Source organism: Lipotes vexillifer, unplaced genomic scaffold (genome assembly GCF_000442215.2).
Source record: "Lipotes vexillifer unplaced genomic scaffold, Lipotes_vexillifer_v1.1 scaffold216, whole genome shotgun sequence".
Classification (NCBI taxonomy): Eukaryota; Metazoa; Chordata; class Mammalia; order Artiodactyla; family Lipotidae; genus Lipotes; species Lipotes vexillifer.
Window position 1 is genome coordinate 3,225,400 of NW_006779100.1, and position 11,668 is coordinate 3,237,067.

At 48.9% G+C, this 11,668-nt stretch overlaps 1 protein-coding gene across 1 annotated transcript in view; it reads left to right on the forward strand.

Annotated features, from left to right (window-relative positions):
* Positions 1-462: 462 nt before the first annotated feature.
* The window catches only part of PIPOX (pipecolic acid and sarcosine oxidase), a 12,265-nt gene continuing 1,059 nt past the window's right edge, over positions 463-11,668 (forward strand). Inside the window, exons 1-8 of the mRNA XM_007452435.1 lie at positions 463-646; positions 1,837-1,985; positions 8,094-8,307; positions 8,586-8,768; positions 9,497-9,643; positions 10,004-10,162; positions 10,751-10,826; positions 11,125-11,668. The exon at positions 11,125-11,668 is cut by the window's right edge and continues 1,059 nt beyond it. Of these exons, the coding sequence (XP_007452497.1) occupies positions 533-646; positions 1,837-1,985; positions 8,094-8,307; positions 8,586-8,768; positions 9,497-9,643; positions 10,004-10,162; positions 10,751-10,826; positions 11,125-11,255 (1,173 nt within the window). The 5' untranslated portion in view covers positions 463-532 and the 3' untranslated portion in view covers positions 11,256-11,668. The remainder of the gene's footprint in view (positions 647-1,836; positions 1,986-8,093; positions 8,308-8,585; positions 8,769-9,496; positions 9,644-10,003; positions 10,163-10,750; positions 10,827-11,124) is intronic.

Below are 11,668 nucleotides of genomic sequence, written 5' to 3' on the forward strand. Positions count from 1 at the left end.
CACAGAGGGAGCCCTCACTCCAGGGGCCCTCACGCCCTAGGCAGATGCCTGGTCTGTACCCTCTAGAATCTCCAAAGGAAATCAGGCTGGAGAGAGGGAGGCCAGCAGGGGGAGGCAGCATTCCGGGTGCCCAGCTTGGTCTAGGAGGCATTGAAATTCCAGGGCCGAAGGCCTGAGACAAAGATCATAATGAGACAGGAAGGTGGCATAGGAAGGATCCATTTGCATGACAATAATTGAGCCAAGAATAGAAAGCTAGAGGGATGCAAGGGTGAGGCTGGCAGCTGAGCCGGGCTAAACCTCACAAATCATACTACCCAGCTCTGCTCTGCAGGGGAGGCGGGGGCTCAGCCCTGTGCCAGGTTTTGGGGGTTGGGAGGAGTGGGGAGAAGGACAGGGCCCAGGGAATTGTGGGAATGCTGGCCAGGTTGGACTTTGCTTTACTCCTCCTCCTTCAGGCTGGAGCCCGCCTCCGCTTGCCTTCTCCTTTGTATGTGGTCTCTGAGGCTGTAGGGCTAACTCAGTGGGCAGGATGGCTGCTCAGAAAGATCTCTATGACGCCATTGTGATCGGGGCAGGCATCCAGGGCTGCTTCACTGCGTACCACCTGGCCAAACACAGGAAGAGGGTCCTCCTGCTGGAGCAGGTACCGTGTCCCCTCTGCACTCCTGACCTCAGGGACTGTCCCTTTCTTCTCCCCCAAGAGGGTTTCCTGTGGGGTGAAGGCCAAAGGGCCTGATCTTCACAAATTCTATGCAATTTGTAGCTTAGCTGCCTGCTGTGTTTCATGACAATGCAAAGAAAGTTCCACCCTCCCTAAGACCCAGTTTGGGTTTCTAGGCACATTTCCTCCTTTTGCTGCCTCCCAGATCCTGCTCTTGACCAAGAAGTGCCCCAGACCCCATGCTCTTCTTTCTTCCCTCCCAGTCTCTTCTGTGCCAAAATGGTTGCCCTGGCCCAGAAAAGTAATCAGTTCTGCTTTGGGTAACCTTATTTGCCTAGAGGGAAAGGCTGATTTGTCAGTCTAGGAGGTAGGATTCTTCCCTGCATATTTCTGGCCTCTCACCCTGGAAACCAGCAGAGGCTTCTGTTTTTTCTGCCACCTCTGGATAATAGCAGCCTCCCTGTTTGATACACAGGAAATAAGACTTAGGTTTTTTTTTTTCCTTATAGAAAAGTGACCCCATGAAGTGCAGTCTACTGGCCACTGTACATATGCCTGGGCCCTGTATATCTGCAGCCTTCCCAAGGCAGGTGCACCCAGCCCACCTTCCAAAGGTTTCTACCCTCCCATTCTGCCTAAATCTATCCAGGCTGGTTTTGGTTTATTCTTCTTGGTAATGAACTGGATTGGTTAGAAACCTTTTTCATTTCTCTATCAGTTTTCTCAAAGCCTGAGGGATTCCTGGTCCAACCTTTCAGGAAACACTCCATCTTTTGCTAAATCTCAACATGGTTCTCTTGTCCTGAGCAATCTGAAGCTACAGAGAAAGAGTCAGCATCAGTTTTCTTGTGCATAAAAATGAGGAGCCTAGACTAGAATGATCTCAAAGGTTCTTTCTGCTTCTCCATGAGTCTAAGTGGGGCAAGGTTGCAGCAGGATGACTGAAGACTAACTCACAGAGGGACTTCGGGAAGTGAATGATGTTAGCAAAAAGGATGCCTGAGTTAGAGCTACTGAAGAAACTCTATCCTGAAGCCAAGTCAGTAACTTGGCCACAAAGGGAGACTGTATGGAAATATCTGAAGAATAAGTGTTCCTTGTTGACACATGATGAGTGGGCTCCGAACGGGGAGGGGTGACAGCTGCAGTTGTCTCTTGTCCTCCTTCTCCAGTTCTTCCTCCCGCACTCCCGAGGAAGTTCCCATGGGCAGAGCCGGATAATCCGAAGGGCGTACCCTGAAGACTTCTACACCCAGATGATGGCTGAGTGCTACCAGATATGGGCCCAGCTGGAGCATGAGGCGGGAACCCAATTATGCAGGTTGGGTTGGTGGGGGAGAATTCCTTGAATCATGGGGCTCAGCACCTGGGGGTGCTTTTACTATGCAAGAGGGCGGTGCCAGGAATACTTGACATGCAACGGAGGGACACGGGGCCTCCGAAAGTGCCAGACACGTGGAAGCATTCTGCTTGCTGTCATCATGGTGACCTGACAGGTCCAGCTGGCTCTTGACAGTCTCTGAGTTCCAGGGCTGGGGTTAGACCATGTGTCCAAGGCTTGCAGAGGTTGTTTGGGGAAAACTGCTGGAAAGACACTGGGCAGATGCTCAGAGCTGGAGTTTGTATCTACATCTCCGTGGAACCGTCAGAGACCCTCTCAGGGCAGGGATTGAAATAGAGAAGAAGGCCTCTGCCTGATTCTTTATATTCCTACTAGTATCACAAACTTTCATGCTGGGTCCTCTCCCCCAGAACAACCCTTATAAATCCATTTCATTCTCTGAATACCTCCTCCCATAGGAGCAAATGGGGATGCTCTTCAGGCTGCATTGCTGACCAGGGAGTGAGCCTGCAGCTATTTCTCTGTTGCCTGCATGGCCTTCTCTGACCCTTAAGAGCCCCTCTCACTGACCTTTCAAATATTCATGGGGAAGAAGGCAGACAACCCAGGAGGCAAAGAGAACTTTTACCAACCATGCTACCACCCCTCCCGCCTTCTCTGTGGCTCTTAACTGAACTTCCTACAAAACCACTGCTCTACCCTACAGGGTGGCAGTTCTTTCAATGGCCAGGAACCAAGAGGTTACTGTTCTGTTGCAAAAACACCATTAACTTAAGAACAAAGTGAAATCCATTATGCAAATACAGCTAGGGCAGCTAATTACAGATTTATTCCAGAGGTAGCTAATACACCCAGCACCCAAATAAAGGCGCATGTCTTGCTGAGGCGTGGCCTGGCAAAGGGACCTCTCTCTGTCAGCCATCTGTGAATACTGCTGAGTATCTTGTGTTAAAAGAACTTCTGAGGCCTTAGAGGGCACAGTTCATCCCAGCAGACAAGGAGGCAACTAGAAGATGTTTGGAAAGCGTCTGGAATCTTTCAGAGGGGAGACAATTCTGGAGTCAGACAGGCTTGAATTTGACTTTGTGCGCTGCCTCTTACCAGCTGTGTGACCTTGGAAAAGTTTCTGTACCTCTCTGCACCTCATTTTTCTCACAGGGCTTTGTGAGGATTAAACGAGACTCTTGTGAAATACTTGGCACTATGCCTAGCACTTCTGAATAAATGGCAGTACCTTCCACTTATTCTGGGTCAGCTCTATCCTATCTCCATTGAGCAAGGGGGGAAGAAAGGCAGAAGGAGACAGATGGGATGCAGCAACCATGGACATCGAGGGGAAGGGCTGCTGGAGAGAGGGAAAGGGATCCTTGGATAGCAGAATCTCATAATCTCACAATCCCTCTCTTTGGCAGGAGGACAGGAATTTGGAAGGGCTTTGGAACCAGGCAGGCCTGGCTCTAGATATCATCTTGCTCTGACATATTTAGCTGTGTGGTTTGGAGCAAGCTGTCTAACCTCTGTGAGACTCAGTTTTCTCATCTGTAAAGTAGGGGCAATAATATCTATTTCCTGTGTCTGTTGTGAGGATAAAGTTTGTAAAGAGCTTGCCATAGTACCTGACAAATCATCATCATCATTATCATTATCACTGCGTGTTTTAGTGCTTAGAAAGAGAAACTAAGGCTGTTCTAAAAGTACTTGATCCATGTTAACTTATTTAATTCTCCCCACAAACTCATGAGAGGGCTGCTACTGAGTAGTCAGGGTCTTAACCTGTAGTGCAAGTCACAGAATTACTCAACTTTCAGTCTAGAACACGGTTTGTCAAACTTTTCCTGTGAATGGCCACATAGTTTTACAGGCTTTGCAGGCCATATGGTCTCTATTGCAACAATTCAACTCTGCCAGCAACTCAACTGTGCCATTGTGAAAGCAGCCACAGATAATATGTAAACAAATGGGCATGGCCACTGGGTCATCGCTTGCTGGCTCCTGATTTAGGAACTACCACAAACTGGTTACCTTGTCCATCCCCTGTTTCCAAACAAGTTCATGTCTAAATCATCCCAGGTCAGAAGGCTGCTAACATATATTTAAAGACTGGGACATATCATGGCTCCTCTTAAAAGACTATCCCTATGCTTCACAGCCCCAATTATGGAAAATGAAGAGTAAAGTGAATGTTCTTTGAAAAATCTTTGAAGTTCTGTATAGTGCTAGGCATTATTATTGTTGTTGTTGTTGTTGTTATTATTAGCAAGTCCTTTCTTACGGCCAACCTAATTTACTCAGGCACACTAATTTATTTGGTTCTTTTACTTAGTAGAGACACAGAACAGATACTTCCTATTCCAATTCCTTTAGCTTTTGTTCCTAATTCTGATTTTCTAAATGATTCATTAGCTGTGTGATTCTTATTCTCCTAGGTTCTTCTGGAAGAACCAGCACAATATCATAATTGAACTGATAGATATGAACATATTAACTTCATGATATTTGATGATGATTTAAAAAAAAAACCTTCAGGAGTTGATAAGGTGGTTGTCCAATTCTCTTCATTCTGTTCTGCTGCTTCCTGTGACAGTGGCATACTAAATATGGGTAGCTCAGGATATCTGCATATATTCTGGGAACAGACGATGACACATGTGTCAGATCACAAGGTCTGAATCTTTTGTGATGTGTACAGCCAGGTTGCTGATACCAAGAGCAAATCCCAGCTCTGTGGCCCATCTCTTTCCTGCCCCACCTTCTCCCTTTGAGTCCCACTATCTAGCTCCTGACCCGGGCTGCCCCTGCTTAGCTGACAATATCAGACAAGATCACAGCCATAGGCAGTACAGCTGCTGCCAGAACCTGGTGGCCCCCCGCGCAGCTGCTGCTTCCTGTGTCTGCGAAGTGTCTGGCTTGTCAGCCACATCCCCTCCCTGGAGCAGTCTTTGTTAACCAATTCCACCTCGGCCCACTGAGCAGAAGATGAAACGCCAAGAGCTCCTCCCAAACCAACAAAGACGGCAGCCATTACCAAGTCCCTGTTGGAGTCCCTTCCCCAAGGTGACTCTGAGAGCTGGCTTTCCTGGCACTTTTAACCCAGAGCGGGGAAAGCTGGAGCTTGGGATGGGAGATGGCAGATGCAGGGAGAGCTGTCTGCCCCTCCCAAATCCTCCCCACTCCATCCTGCCTCCTGTCCTGCTATAGTAACTGGTGGAAATCCCTCATCACCAACTCCCTACATCATGTCTGAGGCTTTAGTTGGGCCATAGCGAAGTCAACAAGGCCCTTGGGAGGAATCTTGGATTATCTCTTCCTAGGGCTGGATCCAGCTAGGGTTGGGAGGAAGGCACAGTTAGTACCAAATGCTTTGATGGTGTTCTGGGACTTGGGAGCTGCACTCTTTCATCCAGCTAGGGTTGGGAGGAAGGCACAGTTAGTACCAAATGCTTTGATGGTGTTCTGGGACTTGGGAGCTGCCCTCTTTCCAGGGATCTCCAGCACCCCAGCCTCACTACAAGGTGCCGTCTTTCTAGACCAGCCCTGACTGCTCATTTCCTGGTCACTTTTTTTTTTTTTCCTGCAATGCCCTTGTCCCTTCTCACCCTCCTCCTCCCCAAACTTCATAGCCTGGATCTGAGCAGAAAAAGAGGAAAGGGAGGCCCAGAGCATAGGGGTGAGAAACTGATGCAGAATGAGCAGATTGTTTATTGGGATCTAGGAAAAGCCATTAAGAAAATAAGTACTTAAATGATTTTCAATCTGCGCATGGAAGTCATCTATCTTCATACTGGGGGAAAAAGGCCCGTTCTCCGAACCCGGTTTTGATTGACTGCTTTCCAGTTCTCTAAGCATCTCCCACAGGAGCCTCTCACCTATTTCCCATAATGACAGGCCTTTGCATTTCCAGGCAGTGTTTTACATTTATTTCTGACTTGCTCATAATGGTCAAAAATCTCTCTCCGATCCAAGGCATTTCTCTGGCAGTGCATGGTTTCCCTCAGGCCAAATAGTTCAGCTGTGATCCACGGAAAATCAGAATTTCCCAAAACGCACCTCCGGACTAGGGGAGGGTCCAGCATCACAAATTCAGTTGGAAAATTTCCCACTGGTAGATCAATATCTGGGCTGAGAAATAAATGCCACAGGGGCAGAGAGCTGGAGCAAAATGATTACAATTGGCACAATTACATTCACCAGCAGAATCAGCTTGCTGATTACTCCTAGGGATAGGGAGCTCCCGCTTCATCCACCGCAGGACGGCTTGGGAATTAGAACATCACTCGGCATTTCATAATTCGACAGATTTGCCTGTTGCTTTGGCGTGAGTTCATTTCCTCCATACAGTACATTCCTGAAAGAGGAGTTCTTATTTCAAGGAAAGAAGGAAGGAAGGAAGGGAAGAAGGAAGAAAGGAAGGGAAGGAAGGGAAAGTAACTAAATCTCAGAGTATGTGAGAGACCAAGGCTAGTATATTGCAGGCAGAGGTTAGAACATGCTGCTCTGGAATTTCCGGGCCAGGGATCTGACATTGTGACTGCTAAGGTGAGGTCTTTGCCAGAATTCTACACAGCTACAACCTCATCAGGTACAAAGGGCTCAAGAACGTACGCTTGGGTGACTTAATTATCCTGTTGACCAAGGAGTTTACTAGGCAAGTTTTCATTAACTGAGAACCAATCTGAAGTCCTTTTGGGGCCACAGGAAAAAGACGGTCTGCTGGCTGGTGGGGATTTCTACAGCATCTTTCCTCTGCTGAGCTTTGAAGAGGCAGAGGCATTCACTGCTTTCTCACCAGTGGTGAATGCGGGGTAGGCGGGGGCCATGGCAAATGGATTGGGCATGCTGCGTGGCTCTGTGTACTGACACTGGCCCCAGGGCCCGCTGTGTCCCTACCCCCTCCCAATCTTCTCTTTAATCCCCCCAACCAGATAATGTGGGATTTGGAAGCATGTAATATCCATGAGACTCCATTATAGGCCATTACGAGCTTTATATACAGTACCTGGGGGATGTGTCAGGCTGATGCTTGTCACTGTGGCTGCTGAAACCGAGAGGGACTACAGGAATGGTCCCAAGGGCCAAAGTGACCCTTTTACTGTTTTGATCAGTTACCCCCCAAAAGGGAGCTCTGATCTCTTGTGACATAGAGATGGAAAGCGTTAAAGAGAAACAGCTCTCATTCTCTTATGGTGGAAGAAACACAGAGGGATGTATAGGGAGAAACAAAAACATTGAATCGCTGAATTAACTGCTGGAGTCCTAAGAGGCCATCTCACCTACTGGGGTTTCTGCATGAGGACACTATTGGCATTTGGGTGGGATCTTCCTGAGCATTGCAGGTTTAGCATCCCTGGCCCCTGCCCACCAAATGTGAGTGGCAACCCCCAGGCATTGTGACAAGCAAAAAAATGATCCATGTCATTTCCACAACTACCCTGGTGTGGAACCACCAATAGTCCAAGAGTCATGTGTTACAGAGGAGGAATCTGGGATCAGCGAGCAATCAGACCAAGGTCACAGAGGGGATGCCGGGACTGGACCCAGGGCCAGAGCTCCCAACTTAGGACCCTTTCCACAAAACAGGCAGCCTCTGAGAAGAAACTGAGAGAGAGATCACAAGAAGAGACAAAACATTATATGACAAGAAAAAGGAACAGGGAAAAGAAACAGCAGGGAGTTGGGGAGGGGAAAAGGGATAAAGAATTGAGATCAAAACAGTGAGTGGGGTCAGGGGACTGGAGGAAAGGGAAGAAATCTTATCAAGTTCATTGAACATTTACCACCTTCTAGGTGTGGAGATAAAAGAGGACTTAGGATCTCTGACCTCAAGGGCAGGATGCATCCTGATGAGGGAAGATGGAGGGATAAACAAACCAATAGTGAGAGCCAAGGGCAGACTTGGGGATGGGCTAGAAACCAGCGCAACAATACTGGACCGTTACAACAGAATGGAGATGTCTTTGCCTGTTTTTTGAATGTGAGGCCAGGACTCCCCTTGATGCCTGGTCTGGGCCCCTTGCTGAAAAATGACAGAGAAGGCCCAGGGCCCAGACGCAGACTCCCACTCAGGTGTCTTTTTTTTTTTTTTTATAGGCAGACTGGACTACTGCTGCTGGGAATGAAGGAGAATGCAGAATTAAAGATAATCCAGGCTACTCTGTCTAGGCAGGGAGTGGAACACCAGTGTCTTCCATCTGAGGAACTGAAGCAACGTTTCCCCAATATTCGGTTGGCCAGGGGAGAAGTGGGGCTCTTGGAGAAGTCTGGAGGAGTTCTTTATGCTGACAAGGCACTCAGAGCTCTTCAGGTGATATCGTGCAGCATTAGGGGCACTACAGCTCCTGCTCTGGGCATCCTGGGTCCCCATCAGCCATCCCCTGACCCCCAGTTGGATGACAGCCTTTGCCCTGCCAGCTTGTCTTGACTTTTTGGACTGGGCAGTTTTATATACCCTGCTAGGCCTCGACAATATGGGAGAGGAGGTCTAGATTCTGCCCTCTCTTTTCTGCACTCGATGAAGGATTCTTTGTCCAGGGTGAACCACATACATAACTGATTTGCCCTTTCCTGCTCCTGCCCTTTCAGGATGCAATTCAACAGCTAGGAGGCATAGTGCATGATGGAGAGAAGGTGATGGAGATAAAACCAGGGCTACTGGTCATGGTGAAAACTACCTCCAGGAGCTACCAAGCCAAGAGCTTGATCATCACAGCAGGTCCTTGGGCCAACCGGCTCCTCCGTCCCCTGGGCATTGAGCTGCCTCTCCAGGTAAGGGGAGCTAGAAGCCTGAGAGGTGGTGCTTAAGAAAAGAAGCCTTGGGGCTTCCCTGGTGGCGCAGTGGTTGAGAGTCCGCCTGCCGATGCAGGGGACACGGGTTCGTGCCCCGGTCCGGGAAGATCCCACATGCCGCAGAGCGGCTGGGCCCGTGGGCCATGGCCACTGAGCCTGCGGGTCTGGAACCTGTGCTCCGCGGCGGGAGAGGCCACAACAGTGAGAGGCCCGCGTACTGCAAAAAAAAAAAAAAAAGAAAAGAAAAGAAGCCTTGGACCCAGATGGACTTGAGTCTTCCATCTGCCACTTGCTAGTGGATGACTTTGGGCAAATTTTATTCACCTTCACCTCACTTAGCCTCAATTTTATAACCTGTAAAATGGGGACTAGGGCTGTTGGAGAATTAAATTAAATCATATATATATATAAAACCTTAGGAGATGACCTGGCCTATAGTAAGCACTCAATAAACATGAGGTATTATTAACTCCTGGAGAGAGAGAGAAGTAGGCTGGATGCAGTTTTGGGAGAAGATTAAGAATAGGGGAAGAGACAGATTCAGCAATTTTTATGCATCATAACATAATGTAACATGTAAATGACATGAGAATTGAGTGAAACAAAGATGGGTGAGTTAATCAGGGCATCTGGGCTTACATTAAAGGGCTACGGGACCCCAGAAATGCTTTCTCCCTTCATTTCCCACTTCTTCTTCCTGCTCCAAGACCCTGCGGATCAACGTGTGTTACTGGCGAGAGAAGGTTCCCGGAAGCTATGGTGTGTCCCAGGCCTTTCCATGCTTCCTGGGCTTTGGCCTGGCTCCTTACCACATCTATGGATTGCCCTCCGGAGAGTACCCAGGGCTGATGAAGGTGAGCAGAGAGGACAAGAGAAGGCTAATAGGGGCCCAGGCAGATTTGGGGCAGCTATTCTAACTTTCCTCTCACCAGACTCCCTCGGATCCCAGTGGGCAGGAGCAGGAACGGACTTCACTATTCACTATGCACAACACAAGACCCCTGGCTGTCCTGGAGCCCTTCCTTTGCAAACATAGGGTTGGCGGGGGAATGGACAGCTAGGCAAACTCATGTGGCAACAAACAGCATCTGTCAGGACTGGGGAAGGCTGGGATGATGGATGGGGTGCATTCTGTGTACAACCTGCCCCCTGGGTTGGGGGCGGTGTGCAGGAGGCCGGCCATCCCAGCTCACACTGCTCTGATTGGGAGCCAGGTCTGCTATCACCACGGCAACAATGCAGATCCTGAGGAGCGGGACTGCCCTGCAGCTTTCTCAGACATCCGAGACATCCACATCCTGAGCTGCTTTGTCCGAGATCACTTACCTAACTTAGAGCCTGAGCCTGCTGTTATGGAGCACTGCATGTACACGGTAAGGGTGTGGGCAACTGGGCCAGGCTCTCTCGCAGCCCTGGAGAACAGGGGAATGAGACAGACTGGCCTTGCGCTGCTCAGGCTGGACTCTACCTGACCCCTGACACAGTATGTGACTTGAAACAAATGAGCTCATTCCTGCGGGTCAGTTCACCTCCACCAGAGAGGGCCCACTAGAGGTTATTCGTATTCTTTTTCATTAGGAAACTAGGCATACATCTGGCAGTCCTTCACTATGTTTCCCAGAAGAGCTCTAAAAGAGTTTTTGGCAAGATGTTCTAGTTGAGCAGACCTTAGGGACAAAGAGAAGAGACAGATGTCACCAGGGCCTGAGGTGTCTTCGCTAAAGTTAGTTTACACGCGTTGACTGAGCACCTACTGTGTTCATAGCTCTACACGAGAAGAGACAGATGGACAAATGAGAAAGGCTGGCGTACCCTAGGGCACTGGCATGCAGAAAGCATTGCTGTGCCCCATTCCTATTCTTTCTGGAAAGAAATCCAGCTGAGTCTCCTCCCTTCTGAGCCTGCAATTCTTCTTCCTCCCTCTATCCTCAAAGGACACAGGTGTGATTGTTTCTTTCTAGAACACCCCTGATGAGCACTTCATTCTTGATCGACACCCAAAGTACGACAACCTTGTCATTGGTGCTGGATTCTCTGGTGAGCCTGAGCGAGGGAAGACGGGGTGCCTTAAAGATGACCCACCTCAGTGCCAGGCAAAATGGTGTTTTTCATGCTTTTAGTTGAACAGAGAGGGGCCAAAGCATAGACCTTGAGTATATAAGGGGGTTGAGAGGGGCTATCAGAGAAGAAAGGGTTCTCATGGTGGGAGGCAACTTCCAGCTTTGGGATGCGACCAATGGGGAGGTTAGCTCTATCTGGGGACTGTGTAGGGGACGTCCAGGGAGTCCAGTACCTGTCTCTGAGGATGCCTGACCACCTGTTCTCCTTTCCCTAGGGCATGGGTTTAAGCTGTCCCCTGTTGTGGGGAAGATCCTGTATGAATTAAGCATGAAATTAATGCCATCCTATGACTTGACACCTTTTCGAATCAGCCGCTTCCCCTGCCTGGGCAAAGCCCACATGTGACTGGCCAGCTGCTTCCCTTCTGTGCACAGGAGCTTGGAACAAAACCCTCTTCTGGGAAAGACTTCTCAGAGGAAGGAAGTGTCTGTGAGATGTTATCCTTTTTTCTTGCCCCTCTTCGGTTCCCCATAAACACCCGCTGATTGAATTTACCTTCTTTTCCTAGCCAGCTCCCCAATCCCACACTTTTTTTGCTTCAGAAGTTCAATCAGATATTCTATAATCACAGAGTAGCAAGGACCTTGAAGCTGGATGTCTCAATAAGGAGGGGGCATAAGGACTGGCTCAGGAGACCAAAGCAGTTGTTAAAATTCTCTTCACGGGGGCATTTGATGAATTTGGGATAGATTTGACTAAGGCTGCCTGGGGGAGAGTAAATAAGATGATCTGTAGACCACTAAGGCCCTTGGCATTCC